Below are 27,641 nucleotides of genomic sequence, written 5' to 3'. Positions count from 1 at the left end.
GAGCTAACACTATAAAAATCTCAGAGGAAGGAGGCAGAGTGGGTGAGGGGGCGCAGGCTTCTCATCCGCGAAGGAGACCACAGAGGGGCCACAGGGCGCCCCGGACGGTGGTTTTGGGGTGTGACTGGCCACAGAGGGACACCCACAGGACATGGTGGCGATGTGGATGGAAAGGTGGAGAGGCTGCGCCTCGATGGACGGGGAGTTTTTTCGGCCGGGACCGGCTCCTGGGGCAGCAGTGGCGAGACGGCCTCGGAGCAGGGGAGTGAGCAGCAGCTCTCCGCTCCCTGCACCCACCTTGACAATTACCTGGGGAGAAGATCCTCCACAGCCACAGGGCCGGGAGCTCCAGAGAGGGAACCGAGAGGCAGCGAGCAGTGCTGACCGTGTTTACTCCCCCCGGACAGAGGTCTAGGGGGTGCATCGCCGGGAAGTGGGGGTAGGAGAGGGTGCCACACGGAAGCACCAGGAGCTCGTGCGCACATGGCAGGTAGGGAGCAGGTGCACGGCAGGCTGGAGGGACCCCTTCAGCAGACTCCCTGCTGAACTGCACAGGGCCCACACCGCAGCCCCAGGGCAGGCAGTCTGCAGAGCACAGGAGATCGGGCGCACTGAGTGGATCCCACCCGGGTTGGACCCTGCCCCGTGCCCAGGAGAGCTTCGGGAAGGCTGGCTTGAGACTGAGAGGTGGCTCGGGAGCTCCACCTCCTGGTAAGGAAGTGAAACTGCACTCCAGCAAGCTGTAGCTCTGCCAAATTATACATAAAATGCCCAAATAATCCTGCATTTCCCAAAATAATCTTACCAAGATAAGAAAATGCCCCAAAGCCAAGAGAAAATCATAAGGCACCTGAAGAACCAAGAAGATATGGACAAGTGAAACAAACAAATTAAAAAGCCAGAAGAGACACAAAATTTGGAGCAATAATGAAAGTCCTCTCAAATATCCAACACAACTTTAACAAAATTGCTAAAGACATAAAGCACATCAAGAAGACTCGAGAAGTGCATAAAGAAGAATTTGAAAGAGTAAACTAAAAACTAGCAGCTCTTATGGAAATAAAAGATATTGTTGATCAAATTAAAAATATACTAGAGACAAACAGCAGCAGATTTTAAGAGGCAGAAGAAGGGATAAGTGAACCAGAGGACAATGAAATTGAATGTGAACACACAAAATAACAAACGGTGAAAAAAAATTGAAAAATTTTAAATGGAGCTCAGGGAAATAATGGACAACATGAAGTACGTAAATATAAGAATCACTGATGTCCCAGGAGGAGAACAGAAGAGTAAAGGGCTAGGAAGGGTGTTTCAAGACATAGTTGAGGAAAACTTCCCTACCCTTCTACATGGCATAAATATGCAAATCAAAGATACCCAGTGAACTCCAAATAGAATAAATCCAAATAAACCCACTCCGAGACATATACTGATCAGATTGTTAAATGCTGAAGAGAAGAACAAAGTTCCGAAAGCAGCAAGAGAGAAGCAATTCACTGCATACAAGGGAAACCACATAAGACTAAGTACTGACTACTCAGGGGGCACCATGGAGGCGAGAAGGCAGTGGTATGAAATATTTAAGACTCTGAAAGAGAAAAATTGCCAGCCAATCAGTTATCAAAAATCTACACACAAATAAAAGCCCAGGGCCAGATGGCTTCACAGGGAATTTTACCAAACTTTTCAAAAAGAATTGACATCATTACTGCTCAAATGCTTTCAAAAAATTGAAGAAAAAGGAGCACTACCTAACTCATTTTATGAAGCTAATATCACTCTATTACCAAAACCAGATAAAGGTACTACAAAAAGGCAAAACTATAGGCCAATCTCCCTAATGACTAGAGATGTAAAAATTCTCAACAAAATACTTACAAATCAAATCCAAAGGCACATTAAGAGAATTGTACACCACAACCAAGTGTTGTTCATTGCTGGCATGCAAGGGTGGTTCAACATAAGAAAATCAATCTATGTTATACAAAACATTAACAAATCAAAAGGGAAAAACCAAATGATCATCTCAATAGATGCCGAAAAAGCATTTGACAAAATTCAGCATCACTTTTTTATAAAAACACTCCAAAGGTAGGAATTGAAGGAAACCTCCTCAATATGATAAAGGACATATATGAAAAACCCACAACCAGCACAGTACTCAACGGTGAGACCTTCCCCCTAAGATCAGGAATGAGACAAGGATGCCTGCTGTCACCACTGTTATTCAACATTGTGCTATAAGTTCTAGCCAGAGCAACTCACCAAGACAAAGAAATAAAAGGCATCCAAATTGGAAAGGAAGAAGTAAAACTGTCAATATTTGCAGATGATATGATCTTATATTTGGAAAATCCCGAGAAATCAATGACAAAGTTATTGGCTAATAAACAAATTCAGCAAAGTGGCAGGATACAAGATTAGTGCACACACATCAGTAATGTTCCTATAAACTAGAAATGACCTAACTGAAGAGACACGCAAGAAAAAGATTCCATTCACAACAGCAACTAAAAAAATCAAGTACCTGGGAATACATTTAACCAAAGATGTAAAAGACCTCTACACAGAAAATTACATAACTTTATTAAAAGAAATATAAGGGGACCTGAAAAGATGGAAAGATATTCCGTGTCCATGGATAGGAAGACTAAGCATCATTAAGATGTCAATTCTACCCAAAGTCATCTACAGATTCAATGCAATTCCAATCAAAATTCCAAAACCTACTTTTCAGACTTGGAAAAGCTAGTCATAAAATTTATTTGGAAGGGAAAGATGTCTCAAATTGCTAAAAACATTCTAAAAACAAAGAATGAAGTGGGAGGACTTAAACTTCCAGACTTTGAAGCCTACTATAAAGCCATAGTGGTCAAAACAGCATGGTATTGGCACAAAGACAGACATATTGATCAATGAAATCGAACTGAAAGCTCAGAAACAGACCCCAGATCTGTGGTCAACTGACATTTGATAAGCCCCTAAATCCACTGAACTGGGACAGAACAGTCTCCAACAACTGGGGCTGGGTAAACTGGACATACATATCCAAAAGATGAAAGAGGACCCATACCTCACACCCTACACAAAAATTAACTCAAAGTGGATCAAAGACCTCAATATAAGAGACAGCACAATAAAATTCTTAGAAGATAATATAGGGAAACATCTTCAAGACCTAGTATTAGAATTTGAACCTTATACCCAAAGCACAAGCAACAAAACAAAAACAGATAAATGGGAACTCCTCAAAATTAGAAGTTTCTGCACCTCAAAAGACTTTGTCAAAAAGGTGAAGAGGCAGCCAACTCAATAGGAGAAAATATTTGGAAACCGTAAATCTGATAAGAGACTGATATCCTGCATATATAAAGAAATCCTTTAACTCAACAACAATAGTACAAACAGCCAAAATGGGCAAAAGATATGAAAGACATGTTTTCAAAGAGGAAATACAAATGGATAAAAAAACACATGAAAAAATGTTCATCTTCACTACCCATTAGGGAAATGCAGATCAAAACCACAATGAGATACCATCTCATACCAGTAAAAATGGCTGCCATTAAACAAACAGGAAATAACAAATGGTAGAGACGACGTGGAGAAATTGGAACTCTTATTCATTGCTGCTGGGACTGTATAATGGTACAGCTGCTGTGGAAGACAGTTTGGTGGTTTCTCAGAAAACTAGATATCAAATTACCCTATAATCCAGCAATTTCACTTCTCAGTATATACACAGATCTGAAAGCAGTGACACGAACAGACATTTGTACACCAATGTTCATAGTGGCATTATTCAAATTGCCAAGAGATGGAAACAATCCAAGTGTCCTCCAACAGATGAGTAGATAAACAAAATGTGGTACATACACTATGGAATACCATGCAGCAGTAAGAAGAAACAAGGTCATGAACATATGGCAACATGGATGAACCTTGAAGACATAATGCTGAATGAAATAAGTCAGATACTACTATGAATTCCCTGAACAATGTAAAATCTATGTCTCATTATCTAGAATATAGAGGACCTAGAGATAGAAGCTAGTGAAGCAGAAATGATAATCTAACATGCTTAGATATGTTAATGAGGGTGAATTCAAGGTATGGGAATGGATGGGGGTGATGATTGTCTGCTAATGGGATTATAAGTGTCGAAGCTGTATTGAAGGAAAATAGGATTGAAAGGGGCTGTTTAAAAGCCTGTATCCCACAGATCAGCACCACAAATACACATAGGAGCTTGTAGATGACACTGGTACAGAGTTCACAACAGAGTGGAATACGGGAAAAATCTACCTGTTGCATTCCAGGGACTATAATTAATAGGAACACCTTACTAGTACCACACAAATACTAGGGAAAAATAATTAAGAACTGAAAAGAGCTATGGGGTGTTTTGGATCATGAGAATTGTTTAAATTGGAGAGTGATGAGGATTGAACAACTAAGTGATGATAATGTTAGATATGGATGGATTATCATGGACAGAACATTTGCTATATGGACTCAGGAACCCCCTACTTTATAAGTCAAGCCCTCGATCTTGAGGCTTGCTTTTGTGAAACTTACGGTTGTAAAGGGGAGGCTAAGCCCACCTATAATTATTCCCAGGAGTCACCTCCAGAAAAACTCATTTGTTGCTCGAACGTGAACTTTCTCTCTCCAAGCCTAACTCTGAAAAGATATTCATCACCCTCCCCCCGATGTGGGACAGAACCCCCCAGGTGTGTGAGTCTCCCTGGTGATGTGGGACACGGATTCCAGAAATGAACCTGACCCTGGCATCGAGGGGCTGAAAATGCCTTTTTGACCAAAAAGGGGAAAAGAAAGACAAAAAAATAAGGTTTCAGTGGTGAAGAGAATTCAAATAGAGTCAAGAGGTTGTCCTGGAGGTTACTCCTATGCAAGCCTCACCTAGATATGCCAAATGACCACAGTATAATAAGCCCAAGTCAACAGTAGTCCCAAAAACCCTAAAGAATACCTGGGTAACTATCTAAGACTTTATAAAAGTTTCATTCACTAAGTTTATTCTTCAGAAACTAAAATCCTCCAGAGAGCTCCTACTCCAGCTAAGTCCATAAATTCAGAGACAACAGCCTCTTCAAGAACATCAACCAGATGTGTCCCCTTTTCCCATAAAGTTGACACCCCTTTTCAAGATGAACAGGTTAGGGTGGTCACTGCCTAGACATCCCTGATGATTGAGAAAATTATTAAACTAGAGGAAAGGGTAGCAACAGACAAGATGGAATCTGACAAAGGATTATGAATACTGAATCTCTACATAATATTCTTTTTGTTAGTTGCTAGGTGTGATAGTTAGGTTCATGTGTCAGCTTGGCCAGGTGATAGTACCCAGCTGTCTGGTCAAGCAAACACTGGCCTAACAATTGCTACGAGGACTTTTGTGGCTGGCTAATAAACCAACAGGCTGGTTTATTAAATCATCAGTCAATTGGCTGCAGCTGTGACTGATGACTCACTAAAGGGCGTGTCTTCCACAATGAGAGAAGGCAATTGGCTGGATTTAATCCAATTAATCAATTGAAGACTTATAAGTGAGACAGTTAGAGGACCTTCACTTCTTCGGCTGCCCAGTGAAGTGTTTCCTGAGGAGTTTGTTGAAATTGCCGGTTCGTTTCCTGAGGAGTTCATCAGACATCTTCCTTGGAGTTGACAGTTTGCTGACTGCTCTACAGAATTTGGACTCATGCATACCCACAGTTGTGTGAGTCACTTTTACAATTTGATAGTCAGAGACACCTCTCATTGATTCTGTTTCCTAGCGAACCCTAACTAATACACTAGGGTATTAGAATAGCTAGAAGGAAAGAATTGAAATGGTGGAACTGTGACCCACAGCATTCTTTGAAATTTGCTCTATAGCTACCTGTTAAAATGTAATTTGAAAGTTATCACATTTAGGTACATATGTTATATTTCACAATAAGGAAATAACTGAAACTATGGAACTGTAACCCATAACATTCTTTGAAATTTGCTCTCTAACTACTTGTTAAATTGCACTTAGAAAATCATTACTTCTAAGTAAATATGTTATATTCCACAATAAAAAAATCTTAGAAGAAAACATTGGCAAATCTTCATGATCTTGGATTTCACAATAGATTCTTAAACATGACAACAAAAGCACAAACAATAAAAGTAAAAATAGATAAATTGGACTTCATCAAAGTTTCAAAAAAATTTATGCATCAAAGAATACTATCAAGAGAGTGGAAAGACAACAAACAGAATGTGAGAAAATGTTTTAAAATTATACATCTGACAACAGACTTATATCTGAAATACTTAGACCTCTTGCAACTGAACAGAGGCAAACAACCCAATTAAAAATGGACAAACAATTGAACAGATATGTCTTGACAGAAGATATACAGAAGGACAATAAGCAAATAAAAAGATGTTCCACCTCATTAGGGAAATGTAAAACGAACCACAACCAGAAACCACTCATGGTTGGTAAGAAATAAAAATTGGTTTAAAATAACAAATAAATAACTAAGTGAACCAGAAAGGCTTTGATGACATTAAGAACCTTCTAATTAATCCACAGGGGAGGGGACTTGAGCCATGAGGACTAAACAAAGCGCCCTCCCTCCACCTGGGCTAAATGCTGCTGTCCCACCTGGGGAGAACAGGTGTTGTGCCAAAGGCACCGGACTTCCTTTGAGACCCAGCAGACAGAATAGCACACACCCACCTATGAATTGGAAAGTATCCCAGTCCTAGAAAACCCCAGAGAAGCTAAGAATCCTGGAAATGAGTTTCTATTAATAGCAAATATACAGACTAGGAAGAGACCAAATTTAGAAACCTAAGAAGGGCGATGTCAGACGCAATAGGAAGACTTGGACTAGGGTAAATACACACACACACACACACACACACACACACACACACACACACACATACACACAACCTGATCCTGAACAAATGGCACAAACAGGAACAAGGAAGGAACCTGTGTCCAGATCCCACCTGACCCCGGGCAGGTACATAAAGGCTCCCGGCACAGGGGGCCGCACACCTGACACCTTCCCTCTCCACCTGCTCCTCTGACCAACTCCATCCTCAACCCACCAGGACCATGGGCTGCTGTGGCTGCTCCGGAGGCTTCAGGGGCTGCGGCTCTGGCTGTGGGGGCTGTGGCTCCGGCTGTGGGGGCTGCGGCTCCGGCTGTGGGGGCAGTGGCTCCGGCTGCTGTGTGCCCGTTTGCTGCTGCAAGCCCATGTGCTGCTGTGTGCCAGCCTGTTCCTGCGCCAGCTGTGGCAAAGGGGGCTGTGGCTCCTGCAGGGGCTCCAAGGGGGGCTGTGGCTCCTGCGGGGGCTGCAAGGGGGGCTGTAGCTCCTGCGGGGGCTCCAAGGGGGGCTGTGGCTCCTGCGGGGGCAGCAAGGGGGGCTGTGGCTCCTGTGGCTGCTCCCAGTCCAGCTGCTGTGTCCCCGTTTGCTCCCAGTCCAGCTGCTGCAAACCCTGCTGCTCCCAGTCCAGCTGCTGTGTCCCCGTTTGCTCCCAGTCCAGCTGCTGTAAACCCTGCTGCTCCCAGTCCAGCTGTTGTGTCCCCGTTTGCTCCCAGTCCAGCTGCTGCAAACCCTGCTGCTCCCAGGCCAGCTGCTGCAAACCCTGCTGCTCCCAGACCAGCTGCTGTGTCCCCATTTGCTACCAGTGTAAAATCTGAGGCTCTGGCCACAGTTTCCAAATGGTTCCAGCCAATCTGGGCCCCCTGGCCATGACCAGTATCCCCATGTGATATCCTGAAGTGCAAGGATGTATTGATTTCCTTCAGGTAAGCCATCACCTGAGACTGTGAGCCCTGGGTCCTAGCTCAACAGACCCTCATGCAGACTAAGGGGCTACTTCACATCCTTTCTCCTATTTTGGAATCTCCTCGCACACTCATCATCTGGAAGATTTCTTGCCAGCTGCACTTGTCTACAGCCTCCTTGAAAACATCCTCCATTCACATTGAACTAGAGACTCCATGGACTGGGAAGGCACTGTGACCACCAGAGACCCATCCCTCTTCTTCTCCACCACCTCACTCCTCTCCCCTTCTCCTCTACCTGGACACCTGGGGTTCAGGAGACTCCCCTGGGCCCAGGGACTGCTCCAGCCCTCAAACTGTGCTCCTCTCCTCTGGTCTTCCTCTCTAATGCCTGCTCACTGTTATTCTCTGTCTACCAAGGTCTACTCCAGAACTTGCAAAACATTTAAATAAACATGTTCTCCAATCACAAGTCTTGTTCTCACTGTGAGTTTTTCTTACTATCTTTTGTACAGGGGAAAACTGCCAAATATTTTGTGGGAGTAAAACCTGGTGAATTCTTACCATATTTACAAATGTTTAATTTGTATAAGTTTTGCCCATGCACACACCTTCTCAGAATTTGTCTTGGGTAACGAATCCTGGTTATTCACAATATATGGTGGATAAAGTTGCTTATCACATGACTAATTAAAACAAGAAAAATTTTAGAGCTACCTAAAAGTGCTGCAATCGTGCCTTGGTTATGTAAGGAAATACACATCCACAGAGTGGACCCAGGAGTGGGGACAAACCCTGACCACCTGCAGCTCGAGGGCAATCCCACATCCCATCATGGAGACCGCTTCACAATAGAAACCTGGGAATACAAAATAATATATAATCACGATGGGAATAATGTGATTCTGTCCACTTGGGAGCCCAGAAGAGGGAGGGCTGTGGCAGGACACTGGAATTCTGAAGTGCCACTCTCTCTCTCTGTATAGTGCCCCATCCCACCCCAAACATTTAAGGAAGAAATAACACCAGTCATCAAGTTGCCCAGAGAATAGTAGCAGGGGAAATTTTTCTCAACTCACTTTATGAGGCAGCATAACCTCGGCACCAAAACCTGTCAAGGGCATTACAAAAAATGAATATCAATGGACAATCTCTCTCCTAAATATAGATGCAAAATTCCCAAATAATTAGCTAATAAAACCTAGCTAGTACACCAATCATAATATATCAAAAGCAAGTTATGATTATTTATTTATTTAATCCTTGATTTAAAAATAAATCAAGGTTTTATACACCAAAGTTCATAGCAGCATTACTCACAGCAGCCAAAAATTGTAAGCAATCCAAGTGGCCATTAACAGATGGATGGATAAACAAATCTCCAGAATAGTTCTAGGAATATGAAAATATCCAGCTGTAGTAAAAGAGGAACAGAAGAACACAGTATTCATGGGACATACAGAAAAAAGAGCAAAATGGCAGGCAAAAATTCAACCATATCAATGATAACATTGAACATAAATGGATTAAACAAGCCAATCCAAAGGCAGAGCTTGTCAGACTGCATGAAAAACAGGGCCAACTATATACATTTTATATTCAAAGACACAAATAGATTGGAAGTAAAGAATAGAAAAAGATATACCATGCAAATAGAAGTTATAGGAGAGCTGGAGTATGTATACTAATATCAATAAAATTGGTTTTAAGACAAAATCAGTTATTAGGGATAAAGAGAGACATCTTATAATGATAAAAAGATCAATTAATCAGGAAAATACAATTATAAACATATGTTCACCTAACAACACAGCACCAAAGTAAGTGGAGCAAAATATGACAGAATTGAAGGAGAAATAGGCAAATTGATCATTACAGTTGGAGACTTAAATACCCCCACTTTTACTAATGTATAGACAACCCAGAACCCTTGAACCTTGAAGACAATTGTATAACAATGTAGCTTATGAGGGGTGACAATGGGATTGGAAAAGCCATGTGGATCACACTCCCCTTTGTCCAGTGTATGGATGGATGAGTAGAAAAACGGGGAAAAAAACTAAAGGAGGAATGGGGGGACAATTTGGGTGTTCTGTTTTTACTATCATTTTTTTATCCCTGCTTTCACTTTTTCTGGTACAAGGAAAATGTTAAAAAAAAATTGATCAGGGTGATGAATGAACAACTATATAATGGTAATGTGATCAATGGATTATATACTTTGGATGATTGTATGATATGTGAACAAATCTTAATAAAAAAATAATGTATAAAACAATTAGACATAAGATTAGCAAGGATATAGTAGACTTGAACAACACCACAAACTAACTAGACCTAAAAGGCGTCTCTAAGAACAGTTCACTACTCAATAACAGAATACACATTCTACTCTACTGTACGTGGAATATTTTCCAAAACAGGCCTTATTTAAGCCATAAATAAAATAAATAAATCAGTAAATTTAAAAAGGTTGAAATCATATAAAATATATTTCAGACCACAAAAGAAATCATTAGAAATCAACAGAAAGAAATTTAGGAATTCTCAAATAGATGGAAATTTTAAAACATCTCCAAAATAACCAAAAAGATCAAAAAAGAAATCATAATGATATTAGAAATATTTAGATACAAAAGAAAAGGAAAACACAACATATGAAAACTTCTGTGATGCAACTAAAGTAGTGATTACAGGGAAGTTTATAGTTATAAATGCCTATATTTAAAAATAAAATAGTATAAACAGTCAACAAAACCAGTTGGTTCCTGAAAAGATCAAAAAAACTGACAAAACATTAGCTGGACTGATCAAGAGAAAAAGAAAGATGATTCAAATTATAAAAATGAGTAATGAAAGCGAGAGCAAAACTACTGACCTAACAGAAATAAAAATGATTATGAAAGAATACTAGAACAATTGTATGCCAACAAATTAGATAAACTACATGAAATGGGCAAATTTCTAGAAACACACAAACTACCAAAACTGTCTCAAGAAGAAATAGAAAAGTTGGGCAGACCTGTAAAATTAAATCACTAATCAAAAGCTTCCCAACAAAGTGTCTCCTCCCATATGCCTCTTTGTTGCTCAGATGTGGCCCTCTCTCTCTCTCTCTCTCTATAAGCCAACTTGGCAGATGAAACCACTGCCCTCCCCTCTACATGGGATCTGACACCCTGGGGTGTAAATACCCCTGGCAACATGGAATATGACTCCCAGGGAGGAATCTAGACCCAGCATCGTGGGATGGAGAACATCTTCTTGACCAAAAGGGGTGAAAGGAAATGAAATAAGCTTCAGTGGCAGAGAGATTCCAAAAGGAGCCGAGAGGTCACTCTGTTGGGCACTCTTACACACAATATAGACAATCCTTTTCAGGTTCTAATGAATTGGAATAGTTAGCAGTAAATACCTGAAAGTTCTACAACCCAGAACCTTTGAATCTTGAAGACGATTGTATAAAAATGTAACTTATGAGGGGTGACAATGTGATTGGGAAAACCATGTTGTTCCTTCTCACTATAATTTTTATTCTCATTACTTTTGTGTGTGTGGTAATGAAAATGTTCAAAAATTAATTTTGGTAATGGAAACACAACTGTATGGTGGTACTGTGAACAATTGATTGTACACTTTGTATGACTGTATGGTATGTGAATATATCTCAGTAAAAAAAGGAAAGTAAATAAATAAATAAAAAGCCTCCCAACAAAGGAAAGCCCAGGACCACATGGCTTCACTGCTGAATTCTACAAAACATTTAAAGAAATATTAACACTAACCCTTCTCAAAGCCTTCCAAAATATAGAAGAGGAGAGAATACTTTGTAACTCATTCTATGAGGCCAGCATTACCCTGATAGCAGAGCCAGATAAAGATAGCACAAGAAAAGAAAACTACAGGTCAATATGCCTTATAAATAAAGATGCAAAAATAATCAGCAAAATACCAGCAAACCAAACGCAGTAGCATATTAAAAATATTATACACCATGACCAAGTGGGATTTACCTCAATAATGCAAGGATGGTTCAATATATGAAAATCAGTCAGTGTAATAAGCTACACTATTAGACTGAAGGAAAAAATACATGATCATCTCAATTGATGCACAAAATAATTTGAAAAAATCCAACACACTTTTCATATAAATGCATTCAATAAACTAGGAACAGAATGGAACTTCCTCAACATGATAAAGGGCATTTATGAAAAACCCACATCACTCCCTTTATCCAGTGTATGGACAGATGAGGAGAAAAATGAGGACAAAAGGTACGTGAATAATAGACAGGGATGGAGGGTTGTGTGGGGGATGTTTTGGGTGTTCTCTTTTACTTTAATTTTTATTCTTATTCTTTTTTGTATGTGGTAATGAAAATGTTTAAAAATTGATTGTGATGAATGCACAACTATAAAATGGTACTGTGAACAATTCATTGTACACTGTGAGGGATTGTATGGTTTGTGAATATATATCTTAATAAAATTGAATTTTAAAAAACCACAACTAACATATTGAATAAGGAAAGACTTAAACCTTCGTCCAAGATCAGGAGCAAGACAAGAATGGCTGCTTTCATCACTGCTACTCAACCTTGTACTAGAAGTTCTAGTCAGAGTTTTAGACAAGAAGAATAAATACAGGGAATCCAAACGGGAAAGGAAGAAGTACAACCATCTCTACTCACAGATGATATGATCCCAACGAATACAAAAGAAAGCTACCAGAACTAAAGACTACTTCAAAGTTGTGAGGTACAAGGTCAAGACATGTAAAAGAAGTTGTGCTTCTATACATCAGCAATTAAGAACCCAAAAAGGAAAATTAAAAAACAACTCCATTTATAATAGCATCTAAAAGAATGATATAGCTAGGAATAAATTTAACCAAGAAGGTGAAAGACTTGTACACAACTACAAAATATTGCTGAAAGAAATTTTAAAAGAACTAAATAAATGGAAAGACATGCCGTGTTCATGGATTAGAAAACTTAATATTGTGAAGATGTCAATACTACCCAAACTGATCTGAAGATTCAACACAATCTCCATCAAAATTCCAGCATCCTCTTTGCAGAGATGAAAGAGCCAATCCTCAAATTCGTATGAAATTGCAAAGGACACCAAAGAGCCAAAACAATCCTGAAAAAGAAAAACAAAGTTGGAGGACTCACAGCTCCTGATTTCCAAACTAACTATAAAGGTACAGTAATCAAAATAGCGTGGTACAGGTATAAGAATAGACATACATCAATGGTATAGAATTGAGAGTCCATAGACAAACCCTTACATCTATGGCAAACTGATTTTTAGTAGGGTGCCAAGACCATTTGAGGGGGGGAGAAGACTTTTTTGAACAAATGGAGCTGGAAATACAGAAGTCTGCATATCCAACATGATATCCACATCCTCGAGGAAAATTAGACCTTTACCTCACACCATACACAAAAATTAACTCAAAATGGGTTAAAGACCTAATTTAACAACCAAAAATGATACTACTCTTAGAAGAAAGCACAGGCATAATCTTCATGAGCTTAGACTAGGCAGTGGTTTCTTAGGACACAATAAAAGCACACGCAACAAAAGAAAAAAGTAGATAAATTGGGCTTCATCAAAATTAAAACCTTTAGCACTTCAAAGGACACTATCAAAAAAGTAAAATGACAACCCATGAAATAGGATAAAAAATCTGCAAATCATATATATGACAACAGTCTTGTATCCAGAATACATAAAGAAATCTTACAACTCAATAATAAAAAGACAACAAACCCAATTCGAATACGGACAAAGTACTTGAATAGACATTTCTCTAAGGAAGATATACAAATGGCTCACGTCCACATTAAAAGATACACAACATCATTAGTCATGAGGAAAATGAAAATCAAAACCATGTGCTGCCACTTTTAACTAAGATGGGTAGAATAAAAAGATAATAACAAGCGTTGGCAAACGCATGGAAAAAATTGAAATCCTCATACCTTGCTGGTTGGAATGTAAAATGGTGCAGCTATGTGGAAACTGGCATGTCCTGAGATGTTAAACATTGTTAAACATTTGATAGAGCAATTCCACTCTTGGGTATGTACCCAAGAGAATTGAAAACATGTCCACAAAAATACTTGTGTGTACTTTATTAGATATCCAAAAGTGGAAAAAACCCAAATGTCCATCAACTAATGAATAAACAAAATATGATATATGCATATGCTGGAATATTATTCCATCATAAAAGGAATAAAGTTCTGATATATGACACAAATATGGATGAATCTTGAAGACATCATGTTAAGTGAAATAAGCCCAACACACAAAGGTGAAAATTTATGAATTCACTTATATGAAACACCTAGAATACATATAGATATAAAGTAGATTACATAGAGATAAAGTAGATTATATGCTACCAGGGGCCTGGGGGGTTGGGAGTTAGGAAGGTTATTGCTCAGTGGGTACAGAGTTTCTGTTTGGGGTAATGAAAAGTTTGGGATGGTGGCACAATATTGTGAATGTAACAGATATCACTGAGTTGGATACAGGAAAATGGTTAAAACGAGAAGTATTGTATTGTATACATGTTACAACAATAAAATTTTAAAACAAACCAGGTAATTCTCCATAGCATTAGAATAAAGGAGAATAATTATAGGATCATCTCAAAAAGTTTTTCCTCTGAGACTGGGAACAAGACAGGAATGCCTACATTTCTAACCAACACTGTATTGGAGTTATTTGCCAGTACAAAAAGGCAAGAAAAATAAGGAGGGGGGGGTTCAAAAAAAAGAAACAAAACCATCATCATTTTGAAAATATGACGGGTATGCAGAAGATCCAAATAAATCAACAGGTAAATTATTAGAAGTAATATGTAAATTTAGCGAACTTGCTGGAAATAAGTCAATATTCACAAAAAATACATATATCTAAAACAGACATAAACTGAAAATGAAATTTTAAAAAGACTCTTCTACAGTAGTGTTAAAAAATCAAATACTTTTTTCAAAATATAAAAAAATCCGTGAAAGAACTCCATACAGAAAATTTTTAACTTTACTAACATAAAATAAAAACTTAAATAAATGAAGAGAGATGCTTTGTTAATGGATTAGAAAACTCTATATTATAAAGTTAACAATTCCCCTCAAACAGAACTATAAATTCAAAACATACCCAATCATTTTTAAAGAAGTTTTATGTAAAAATTGACAAGTGATAGAGAGGAGGGGAAGACTGTTAGTCCCCCTGGAACAATTCATAAACGACCAAAAAACTAGTAAATAACCTGGAATAACTGCAAGAAGACAAACGTGACTGTCCACTCATCATCCACCAACCTGAATTGGGAGGAATGCCTGAGATCGCAGCATAAAATCTGTAAGTAAAACTGCGGACCCGCACCGAGAGCCCAGAGCCGAGAGCCAAGAGCTGAGAGCCCCTCCCTCACGGAAGCCGCGCGGTGCTAGAGAGCAGCACTCTCTCAGCCCAGCTCCAACTGGGGTTTTAATGTTAACTGCTCAATACAGACAGCGAATCCTCAACAAGCAGACAGAGGCTTTTGGTGACAACTGACCTTGGGAGAGTCAGGGGATATATCTGTCTCAGGACAGGGACCCCAGAGGATCAGGTGCTATCTCTGACTGATGGGTAAATCTGGGAGCTTTCTGTCCCTTTCTCTCTCTGTTAAGCTGGGTGGCTGAGTGGAGAAAACCTCAGCCATTTTCAGCCTATGGCGCTTTGCAGTAAAGAAAGCCTCAGCCATTTTTAAATCGCAGCACTTTGACCAGCAGAGTCAGAGAAACAAAGAACATATTTATATGCAAATGACCTCTCTGGAGGGGGCATAGCTTCCCAAGAGGAAAGGGAGGGGCCCAGCTCTACTACCCGCCTACCAGAACCAGACCCCAAAGCCAGGGGGAGGAGAGCCATGGGTCACATCCCCTTACACCAGCCGGTGACAGGCTGACAGGTGCACCTGCCAGGCAGAAAAGCACAGGGTGTATCAGTCCTCTAAGAAAAACCATCAGGGAAACCAGAGACTGAATATTTCCTCCTTCTGTGACCTGAGCCTGTTCTCCTTTGGGAAAACCTGATTTGGATAACCAAGGAAACCATGCCTAGACAACAGAAAACTACAACCTTCACTAAGAAAAATGAAGTTACAGCCTAGTCAAAGGAACAAACTTACACTTCAACTGAGATACAGGAATTTAAACAACTAATGCTAAATCAATTCAAAAAGTTTACAGAAGATATGGCAAAAGAGATAAAGGCTATAAAGAAAACATACATAAGGCAGAAATCGAAAGTTCAAAAAACAACTAGCAGAATCTATGGAAATGAAAGTCACAGCACAAGAGATGAAAAACACAGTGGAGACATACAACAGCAGATCTCAAGAGGCAGAAGAAAACACTCAGGAAATGGAGAACAAAACACCTGAAAGCCTACATGCAAAGGAGCAGATGGAGAAAAGAATGAAAACATATGAGCAACATCTCTGGGCACTTAAGGACAAAACGAAATACAAGAATGTATGTATCATTGTTGTCCAAGAAGGAGAAGAGAAGGGAAAAGGGGCAGAGGCAATAATAAAGGAAATAATCAATGGAAATTTCCCATCTCTTTATGAAAGACATAAAATTACAGATCCAAGAAGCTCAGTGTACCCCAAAGAGAATAGATCTGAATAGGCCTATGCCAAGGCACTCAATAATCAGATTATCAAACAACAAAGAGAGGATCCTGAAAGCAGCAAGAGAAAAGTGATCCATCACATTCAAAGGAAGCTTAATAAGACTATGTGCAGATCTCTCAGCAGAAACCATGGAACCAAGAAGGAAGTGGTGTGATATATTTAAGGTACTGAAAGAGAAAAACCATCAACCAAGAATCCTATATCCAGCAAAACTGACCTTCAAATATGAGGGAGAGCTCAAAATATTTTCCAACAAACAGACAATGAGAGACTTTGTGAACAAGACACCTGTCCTACAAGAAATACTAAAGGGAGCACTACAGAGTGATAGGAGAAGACAGGAGTGAGAGGTTTGGCACACAATTTTGGGAGACAGTAGCACAGCAATGTAAGTACACTGAACAAAGATAACTATGAATACGATTGAGAGAGGAAGGTTAGGAGCATGTGAGACACCAGAAGAAAGGAGGAAAGATAACGACTGGGACTGTGTAACTCGATGAAATCTAGAGTGTTCAACAATTATGATAAAATGTACAAATACATTCTTTCACGAGGGAGAACAAGCAAATGTCAAACTTGCAAGGTGTTAAAAATGGGGAGGCATTGGGGAAGGGATGCAATCAACATAAACTAGAGACTGTAACTAACAAAATCATTGTATTATGCTTCCTTTAATGTAACAAAGGTGATATACCAAGGTAAATGCAGATAAGGGGGCAGATAGGGAAGGGGTGTTAGACACGACATTGGTGGTATTGTCTGACTCTTTATTCTACTTCGATTTAAGGTTATCTTTCCTTTCGCTGCTTCCTAGCTGTCATTTTTTTTCCCTCTTTCTTTTGCCTCTCTACCTTCTTTGACTCTCCCTCCTGCCTTGTGGAATAAATGCAGATGCTCTTATATAGATAGTGGTGAGGGTGGTGAACACATAAATATGTGACTATATAGGGAACCATCTATTGTTTACTTAAGATGGAATGAATAGCATGTGAACAAAACCATCTTAAAAAAAATGGGTTGATGACAAAACTTGAGGGTAATATACTGAGTGAAATAAGCCAGACACATAAGGACAAATATTGCAGGGTCTCACTGATAGGAACTAATTATAATATGCAAACTCATAGACATGAAATATAAGGTACCAAGATATAGCACAAAGCTAAAGAATGGGGAGCGGTTTCTTAGTATGAGCAGAATGTTCAACTAGGATGAACTTAAATGTTTGGAAACAAACAGAGTTGTTGGTAGCAAGATGAGAGAATACCTAACGTGCTGAATGGTGCATGAATCTGGTGGAAAGAGGAAGCTCAGAGTCATATATGTCACCAGAAGGAAAGGTGGAGGTCAAAAGATGGGAATGTATAAAACAATGAACCTTGTGGTGGGCAATGTCTGTGATTAACTGTACAAATATTAGAAATCTCGTCCATGAACCAGAACAAATGTATGACACTACAACTAGAAGTTAATAACAGAGGGGCATATAGGGAAAAAATATATACCTATTGCAAACTATATACTATAGTTAGTAGTATTTCAACATTCTTTCATAAACAGTAACAAATGTACTATACCAACACTACAAGTCAACAATGGAAGGGGATTAGTTAGGGATATGGGAGAATTCGAGTCTCCTTTTCTTTCTTTTCTTTTTCTTTTTTCATCTTTCATTTTATTTCTTGTCTGGAGTAATGAAAAGTTTCTAAAAATTGAACAAAAATTAAGTATGGTGATGGATGCACAGCTGCATGAGGATACCAGGGGCAAATGATTGTACACTTTGGATCTTTGGATAATTGTATGGTATGTGAACAATCTCAATAAAAATTAAAAAAAAATTGACAAGCTAATCCTAAAATTTATATGGAAACATAAAGGACCAAGAAAGCCAGATACACTTGAAGAACAAGAAAAGAACATTTGAGTACCTGAGACTTATTATACAGCCACGTTTATTAAGACAGCACAGGTATAGGCATAAGGATAGAGAAGTTGCCCAGAAAAATCAATTTGATCCAAGAAATAGACCCACACGTATCTAGACACTTCATTTATGACAAAGGTGGCACAGCAGAATAGCGTGGGAAAGATAATCTTTCCAAAAAATTATTCTGAATCCACGGGTAATTCACCTAGAAATACTGGATCTATTCTTCACATCATACCCCAAAATCAATCCAAGGTGGAGTGCAGAGCTGAGGGTGAAATCTAGAACAATAGACTTTCTACATGAGAAAATATGTTCATGAGTTTGGAGTGGGAGAAAGACATCGCAAACAGAATCTAATGAAATATTAACCCTTAAGGAAAAGATTGATAAGTTGATTACATTCAAACTAAAGATGCATGTTCATGAAAATATGTCATTAAGAGAATTAGGAGACAAGCCAAGAGTACAAGATATTTACAATACATTAAACCAACAAAGGACTCCTCAAACTCGGTAAGAAAAGCACTCAAAAGAAATTGGGCAAGAAACAGGCACTTTACAAAACAGGGATATCTAAATGAGTGGAAAACATATAAAATGTTACTCAAACTCATTGATTATTAGGGAAATACAAATTAAAACCACTACATCTCACCAAAATAACTAGAATTAAAATACAATAATGATCAGGATGTGGAGCAACTTGAACTTTTTCACACTCCATTGGTGGGAGGGTACATTGGTACAACTACCTTGCAAAAACGTTTGGCCACACGTCTACAGATGAATGTATATGCACTATAATTAGCAATGTCTCTTCTGGATGTAACCAAGAGAAATCTGTTGGTTTATTCATAAAAGCCAAAATGTAATGTTTATGTATACAATGGATAAATGTACAACTGGATAAATGGACTATAAACTGTATACCGTAGGCTGGATAAATAAATTTTGGTGTGTTCACATAATTGAATACAATGAAAATGAACAAATTATTGCTCAATGGAACAAGGATGAATCTCATGAACATAATATTGAGTGAAAAGAATATTTGCTCTACTGTTCCATTTATAGAAAGATCAGACTAATCAATGACATTGGAAGTCAGGATAATGGGTTGAAGAATGAGGCAGTGAATAAGATGTCAGGGAGCATCTGACATGCAAATAACATTCTCATTCTGGACTGGGCAGTGCAAGATAGATGTGTTCACCTTGTGAGAGAAATTCATTGAGTATACATGCAAGAACTGCGTACAATGCAAAAGTGTGTAAAGAAGAGCCAGTCATATCCTACCACCCCAATGTCACCCCTACCCCCACGGGAAACGCATGATAAGGGTCTGGCGCTCACCACAAAATGAACCTCCTCTCTCCAGTGCATACAATGCGTAAAGAATATATATCAAATATATTAGGGGGGGATTTATTTTTGCCACTTAGAATTATACTTTCCACATTTCTCTGCAACTTGATTGCATTCACTAAAATGTGAATTATGGGCATCCCTTATAAGAAGCAGGTGTAGAAATAACCCTAACACTTTTTATGATTCTTTATGCACATGCATAAACATATAGAATGTTTACATCATAGGATCATATAATTTATTATGGATGCGTTTTTAGCATGTTCATTTTATTTTAACCTGTCATTTAATTTGTTTATCTTTGGATAAACAAAAGTTTTAAATTTATATGCCTGAATACGTCTCTTTTCTTGTACATGGATTTCACATCATGTACACAAAAACTCTCTTCTTATATAACACATGTAGTCTCCTAGATATTTTCTCAGTTTTTATTGTTTATTTCTTATATCTAATATTTACCGTCTGGATTAGTTAGGGTTCTCTAGGGAAACAGAATCAATGAGAGATATCTATAAATATAAGATTTTAAATAGTGTCTCACAGAACTGTGGGGATGCATGAGTCCAAATTCTTCAGGGCAGGCAGCAAACTGGTGACTCCAATAAAGATGTTCAATGAACACCTCAGGCAACAAACTGGCAACTTTGATGAACGTGTTCGATGAACTCCTCAGGAAACAAACTGGCAAATTCGACAAACTCCTCAGGAAACGCTTCGCTGGTCAGCTGAAGAAGATGTGAAGGTCCTCTATCTGTCTTGCTTAAAAGTCTTCAACTGATTGATTGGATTAAATCCAGCTGACTGCATTCTCTCCTTGTGGAAGACACATTTGATTTACATCATCAGTCACAGCTGCAGCCAATTGACTGATGATTTAATAAATCAGCCTGTTGGTTTATTAACCAGCCACAAACGTCCTCACAGCAACAGTTAGGCCAGTGCTTGCTTGACCAGATGCTGGGTACCATCACCTGGTCAAGTTGACACATGAACCTAACCATCACACCATTTGAAATTCATTTACATATACAGTGTGAACTAGAGGTATGACTTGACTTTCTTCCAAAAGGAGAATGTGTTGTGCTACTACGTTTCCCACAAATTAAAATATGTTAAATTCTTACATATTAAAGAGATCTATTTCTTCATTCTCTTTCTATTCCACTGATTTAGCTCTTTATTCTAAGTTCAATTCCCATTACTGTCATTAGAATGATACCTGGTAAGGTAAGTTCACCATGTCTATCATTCCTTATATTTATCTCAGTTTTGCTCAGACATTTATACTTCTAATAAATGTCAAGGTCACTTTATTCCAATAATATACCCTATTCTGTTTCTATTTCAAATTGCTTAACATTTAGATATCAACTTCAGAGAAATTAATATGAATAACTCTTCTGCAACCCAAGAATATGCTGCATATTTCCATTTCTTCTAATGTTCTGTATAAACTCCAGTAAGAATTTAGAATTTTTCTCACAGATATTCCTCTGCCTTTCCACCTTGGGCAGATGGAGAGGAGGCCCCCTGGTCCCCGGCCGTGGGATGTCAGCTAGCATCAGGAGGGGAGAGGGACAGAGCAGGCCCCATTCGGCGTGGGGGGCCTGGTGTGGTCAGTGTTGTGGGTTGCTGGGGGTGGGGATGGGGAAAGCCTCTCTGATGAGGGCATCTGGGAAGACTGGCTGGAAGAGGAGGCAATTGGAGATGGGTCTTCATGAGGGGGTCCCTCAACAGGGCTCCTGTGCTGGTTTGTATATATTATGCACCCAGAAAAACCATATTCTTTAACGCAGTCATGTGGGGTCAGAAGTATTAGTGTTGATTAGTTTGGAATCTTTGGACTATGCTGTTTCCATGGAGATGTGACCCACCCAACTGTGAGTGACACCTTGATTAGGTATGACCTCTTGATTGAATGTTTCCATGGAAACGTGGCCCCGCCCATTCAGGGTAGGTCTTGATTAGTTCACTGGAGTCCTATAAAAATTGCTCACAGAGAGAAGGAACTCAGAGCAACTGAGCATAATACTTTGAAGAGTTGCTGCAGCTTAGGGAGACATTTTGAGGACAGCCATTGAAACCTGATGCTGACATGTTGGAGAACGCCATTTTGAAATGCAACCCGGGAGCAAACAGACGCCAGCCACGTGCCTTCCCCACTAACAGAGGTTTACTGGATGCCAATGGCCTTTCTCCAGTGAAGGTACCCGATTGCTGATGCCTTACCTTGGCTATCTTATGCCCTTAAGACTGTAATTTTGTAACCAAATAAACCCCCTGTATGAAAGCCAAAAAAAGAAAACAGAAAAGACAAGAAATCCTATGCCTTTTTTGTTGAACAGATTCCTTAGTGTTTCATAGTTTTTATTACTTTTGTTAAGTTGTTCTTTTTGATTTTTATATTCTTGGTGTTTTTTGCCAGAACAGTGAGAAAACTATTGGTTGTTGAATACTTACCTCATACCCATCCACCATAAAAAATAGCCTTTCATTTCCATGTTTTTATTTTTAGAATCTCTTAGTCTTCTCAGGGTTATAAATAATCAAGTCATTGTCAAAAGAAAACCTTTTATACTGGATGTATACACTGTATCATTTTCTTGTGTTATTGCATTAAGAGAAACCTGCAAGACACTGTTAAATAATCATATTGAGAGCAGACAACCCCACCCAGCTCCTGATTAGGATCAGATGGCTTCAGGGTTCACCATTGGGCACACACCACACAGCTTATATTGCAGGCAAGAGCCTCTGAGGGGTGCCGAAATCAGGGGTGAAGGTTTGAGTAGACCCAGAGGTTTACATGGTCTCAGGATCTTTGGGAAGATATTTATCAACTAAAGAGGGAAAATAGCAATTATACTGTGGAGAAAATCAACAGACACCACCTAATCCAATTGACCGAGGTCAATGTCACCAGTCGTAAGACATATCAGTATCATGTAGAGCTGGACTTGTTGCTCTGACAAGAATTCAACACTATTTCTGGGGTGTTCGTAACAAAAATGCAAATGAGTTTAATGAAGGGAAAGAGGTATAGGGAGTTAGATAAGAGCAGAGGGTGATTTAAGCTGGTTGTTGATGGGTAAGAAGAATCCCATGAAAAACAGAAATCCATTTATAATAACACTAAAAAGAATAAAATACTTGGGAACAAATTTAGCCAAAACAGTTCAAAACTTATACTCTGGAAACAAAAAGCATTGTTGAAATAAATTAAGGACTATCTAAATAAATTGAAAGATATCCCACATACATGGACTGGAAGACTTCAGAGGGTTAAGATGGCAATACTTTCCAAATCCTTGTCAGAATACTGGCTGGCTTCTTTCCAGAAACTGACAAACTAATCTTAAAATTCATATGGTCACTCAAGGGAACAGAAGAGCCAAAATAATCTTTAAAAGAAGGGTTGAACAACTCACATTTCCAAAGTACAAACTTCACTGTAAAACAACAGTAATCAAGACAGTGTGATGTTGGCATATGTCCAGGCATATACCAGTGGAATGCAATTGAGGGTTTACAATAAACCCACACGTCTATGGTCAACTGACTTTCAACCTGGTGCCAAGACCATAAGGAGCGAATGGCCTTTTCCACAAATGGTGCTGGGACAAATGGATAATCACAAACAAAAGAAAAATGCTGAACCCTTGCACCATACACAAAAATTAACTCAAAGTGGTACGGAGACATAAATATAAAAGCCAAAATTATTAAACACTTAGAGAAAACCATGAGGGTAAGTCTTCATGGATCTTACATATGACACCAAAAGTACAAGCTACAGAGAAAAAATAGATGAATTGGACATAATCAAAATTTAAAACTTTTTTGCTTCAAAGAGCACCATCCAGAAAGTGGAAAGACAACCCACAGAATGGGAGAAAATGTTTGTGAATCATATATCTCATAAGGGACTTGTATCCAGAGTAATAAAGAAATCTTACAACTCAGTAATTAAAGAGAAATCACCCAATTAAAATGACCAACAAATTGGAATACAAAATTCTCCAAAAATGATATACAAATGACCAATAAGCTTATGAAAAAATGTTAAGTTGTTCCTAGCCATCAGGGAAATGTAATTCACAGCCACAATGTGATGCCACTTCACACCCATTTGGGTGGCTGGAATCAAAAAGTCAGATAACAAGTGTGATGAGGATATGGAGAAATTAGAACCTCCTACATGGCTGATGGGAATGTCAATGTTGCAGCCAATTTGGAAAAACACTCTGGCAGTTTCTCAAAAAGCGAAAGGCAGGGGGATCATTTTATACAACAATTCCACTCCCAGGTGTCTACTCAAGGGAATGGAAACATGTGCCTACACAACAACTTGTACACAAATGTTCATGGCGGCATTGGTCGTCAGCGCTAAATGGCGGACACAACCCAAATATCCACCAGCTTATGAACAAATAAAACCAAATGTGGTATATCCTTATTAGGAAACATCATTCAGCCATAAAAATGAACAGAATTTTGATACACGCCACAACACGGATGAACCATGAAAACATCGAGTGGAAGAAGCCAGTCCCAGGAGACCACACACTGTACAACTCCGCTGTATGAAATGTCCAGCTGAGCTGTCAGGCCACTATGTAAGTGCATCTCTGCAGACATCATCATAAAACACACGCTAACTAAGGATCCCTTAGCAGGACCAGGGTCAAAGCTAGGGACTGACAGATGCAGAGGAAGAGGAGGGAGATTTCCCTGAAAAAGGGGTGAAGACAAGTCAAGGGCAGCTGGCACGGGGGCCTGAGGAAGAGGCGGCCAGCAAGAGGACGGTCCCCAAGGACTCTCCAAGAGATGTGCAGCAGTGACAACTGGTATCCAGAGTTGAGCTTTTCTTGTCGGTGATGCACAACCCTGATGTTCTCTTTGAGGCTTAGTGAACATACTTAGACAAAGCAGCCGTGATTCAGCAGCGGTCTACAGGTGAGAGGAGACAGGACCGTCTCTTTCCACTAAGGAGCAAAGCTGACCAGAGAAGTGACAGCAGGAGGAGGGGCAGCCTCAGGACACATGGACAGTCTGAGCAGAGATGGGAGAATGCAGTGACGAGGGAGATCTGAGAGCATCTTCAGAACTACTCTGGGAGGGGAATGGACTCTCCTGCAAATGCAGGTTGTGGGTCAGAATATTCTCATTTGGATAGTAACTCAAAGGATATCTCCAGAAAGCTGATAGAGCTGTGGGTAAACCCTGGCAAAGTGCACATACATACATCCATTCCTGCCTACAGAAATCAGTCAGATGTCATCCCTAAGTGACACAATTGTGGATACTTTGTATCTTCTTTAGCTTTGTCCATTGCTTCCACTAAAAACCATGTATAAGTTTTCAAATCTAGAAAATATATAAACTTAATGTTCTCAGGGGAAGTTTCAATACCACAAATCAGGGCACGGGACAGGAGCTGTTATCCATAGGTCCCACGGGGAGAGCACAGCAAGCAGGTGACCATCACCTGGGGCCCCTGGGGAAAACCCTGACATCCTGGAGCTGAGGTTCTAATTATAGGGGACACAACAAAAAGGAAAGAGGACAAATTTAGGAAACAAAGAAAGTACATGCTGAGCTCAGCCAGTAGGAAGTCACTGGCAAGAAAGGAAAAATAAGGATTGGGCAAAATAGCATAAGCATTCACAGGGAAGTGGTCATGAGCCGACCGGGGTCTCAGGCAGGTACATAAAGGCTCCCAGCACAGGGGGCCCCACACCTGACCACCTTCCCTCTCCACCTGCTCCTCTGACCAACTCCATCCTCAACCCACCAGGACCATGGGCTGCTCTGGCTTCTCCGGAGGCTGCGGGGGCTGCGGCTCCGGCTGTGGGGGCTGCGGCTCTGGCTGTGGGGGCTGCAGCTCTGGATGCTGTGTGCCCGTTTGCTGCTACAAGCCCGTGTGCTCCTATGTGCCAGCCTGTTCCTGCGCCAGCTGTGGCAAAGGGGGCTGTGGCTCCTGTGGGGGCTGTAAGGGGGACTGTGGCTCCTCCGGGGGCTGCAAGGGAGGCTGTGGCTCCTGTGGGGGCTGCAAGGGGGTATCTGGCTCCTGTGGGGGCTGCAAGGGGGGCTGTGGCTCCTGCGAAGGCTGCAAGGGGGGCTGTGGCTCCTGCGAAGGCTGCAAGGGGGGCTGTGGCTCCTGCGGGGGCTGCAAGGGGGGCTGTGGCTCCAGCGGGAGCTGCAAGGGGGGCTGTGGCTCCTGTGGCTGCTCCCAGTCCAGCTGCTGTGTCCCCATTTGTGGCCAGTCCAGTTGCTGCCAGTCCTGCTGCTCCCAGTCCAGCTGCTGCCAGCCCTGCTGCTCCCAGTCCAGCTGCTGCAAACCCTGCTGCTCCCAGTCCAGCTGCTGCAAACCCTGCTGCTCCCAGTCTAGCTGCTGCAAACCCTGCTGCTCCCAGTCTAGCTGCTGTGAGCCCGGCTGCTGTGTCCCAATTTGCTGCCAGTGCAAGATCTGAGGCTCCGACCCCAGACCCTCAGGTTTCTCATGTTTGGTGAACCTCATATTCTTGTGGTTTCCCTGTATCAGCTTTGTTCCACACTCCCTCCCTGAGGTACCTGCAACTTTCTTCTTCTTTTCATTCATGCACACACCTCCCTTTCAGGTTCAGCTCTCCCTCGGGGACCTGTCTTTGTCCTCCTCGACCAGAAGGGTGTTGCCTTGACATTGGAGATGACCCTGCTTGGAATCAGGTGCCCGGCCAACTGCCACCCTGGGGCCCTCCAGCTCTGGCCACCAAGGTGCAGCCAACATCCGGATGACTGCCAGAGGACTGCTTCCACCTGACTTCCCACCCAGGGGGGTCCCTGCAACCCCCTTCTCCCTTCCTTCCTTCCTGCTGGCTCCAACATACTTGTTTAAGAAAAAGAAAAGAATTTCCTTTTAATAAAGTTTTTTCTTTCTTTGCAAACCAACTCTACACTTTGGTGCAATTACTTCTATTCAATCTCTTTCCTATGTCATGGCTAATCAACAACTTTCTCAAAAATGTGCTTCAGTATCTGTGAGCTCTGCAGGGAAATCCACACCAGCACATCTGGTACACTCACAGAGAACCACGTCATTTACTTCCATATGTCCAGTGGCCACCGGGCACCTTCATGCTCTCTGCTTGCCGTGCAAAGGCGTCTGCCCACCAAGGAGAAGCCCCAGCAACCACCCAAGCAGGGGTTTAGTCAGGTGGGTAGAGACATGAGCCTCCCCCTTCCATCCTCCTCTGGGTCCATGAACGGAGGCCGTGGTCCTCAGGAGGATGGGGGACAAGGGGTCCCAGAGCAGGTTCACGTCTGGGGAGGGGAGGATAAAATACGAGCCCCCTCCCCTTCCCATCAGTCTCCAGTCCAGCTCTGGTTCAAGCACAAAATGAGAATTTTAGAACTTTAGACTTATCAGGCTTTTCATAACTGAAAGTAACCAGGGAGCTACAGAAATTCCCATGGCGTCATTAATGGATCAGTGTCCCAGCAGGAAAAGGAAGTTCAACGTGTCAAGTTTGGGGGAAAGTAAAATTGCTTCTTGTTATTATACCACCAACTTGAAAGTACTCTCTGAACAGTTTCATATGCAACATTTGTGAATTTACCCGATCCTTTCTGGGGACAAAAGGAGGGGCAAACATTATTTGAGGAAGTTCTCTGGCCAAATAAACAAGCAATGCAAAGATAGAGGGAGATAAAAAATACAAAAGATACCAGTGAGCAATGAACTCCAATAATACTTAGAGCAGGAGCTAAATAACTCTTGATAACACGGTAGAGAAATACAAAGTAATTTTCAAGAAAGGATTTCTGAGATTAAAGAGACATTATATA

The 27,641-nt window shown here is 40.5% G+C and overlaps 1 protein-coding gene and 1 pseudogene across 1 annotated transcript; both read right to left on the bottom strand.

Moving 5' to 3' along the window:
• Positions 1 to 9: 9 nt before the first annotated feature.
• LOC119535923 lies at positions 10 to 22,279 on the bottom strand (annotated as a pseudogene).
• A 2,193-nt stretch (positions 22,280 to 24,472) lies between these two features.
• On the bottom strand, positions 24,473 to 26,318 carry LOC119535922 (peroxisome proliferator-activated receptor gamma coactivator-related protein 1-like). The gene is made up of 4 exons (XM_037838302.1): positions 26,247 to 26,318; positions 26,025 to 26,201; positions 25,609 to 25,874; positions 24,473 to 24,545 (listed from the first exon to the last, which is right to left on the bottom strand). Exons 1-4 carry the CDS (start codon positions 26,316 to 26,318, stop codon positions 24,473 to 24,475), a joined length of 588 nt encoding a protein of 195 aa, XP_037694230.1.
• Positions 26,319 to 27,641: the final 1,323 nt, after the last annotated feature.

The sequence above is a fragment of the Choloepus didactylus genome, chromosome 6 (assembly GCF_015220235.1).
Source record: "Choloepus didactylus isolate mChoDid1 chromosome 6, mChoDid1.pri, whole genome shotgun sequence".
NCBI lineage: Eukaryota > Metazoa > Chordata > Mammalia > Pilosa > Megalonychidae > Choloepus > Choloepus didactylus.
Note: the sequence above shows the minus strand (reverse complement) of the source record. Positions and strands in the feature narration are given on the sequence as shown.

Coding starts and splice junctions, on each gene's coding strand:
- LOC119535922 (XM_037838302.1), bottom strand. CDS start 26,318: ATGAGAAACCTGAGGGTCTGGGGTCGGAGCCTCAGATCTTGCACTGGC. Junction 26,202..26,246: donor AATTGGGACACAGCAGCCGG/GCTCACAGCAGC, acceptor TGCAGCAGCTAG/ACTGGGAGCAGCAGGGTTTG. Junction 24,546..25,608: donor CAGAGCAGCCCATGGTCCTG/GTGGGTTGAGGA, acceptor CCCCTTTTTCAG/GGAAATCTCCCTCCTCTTCC.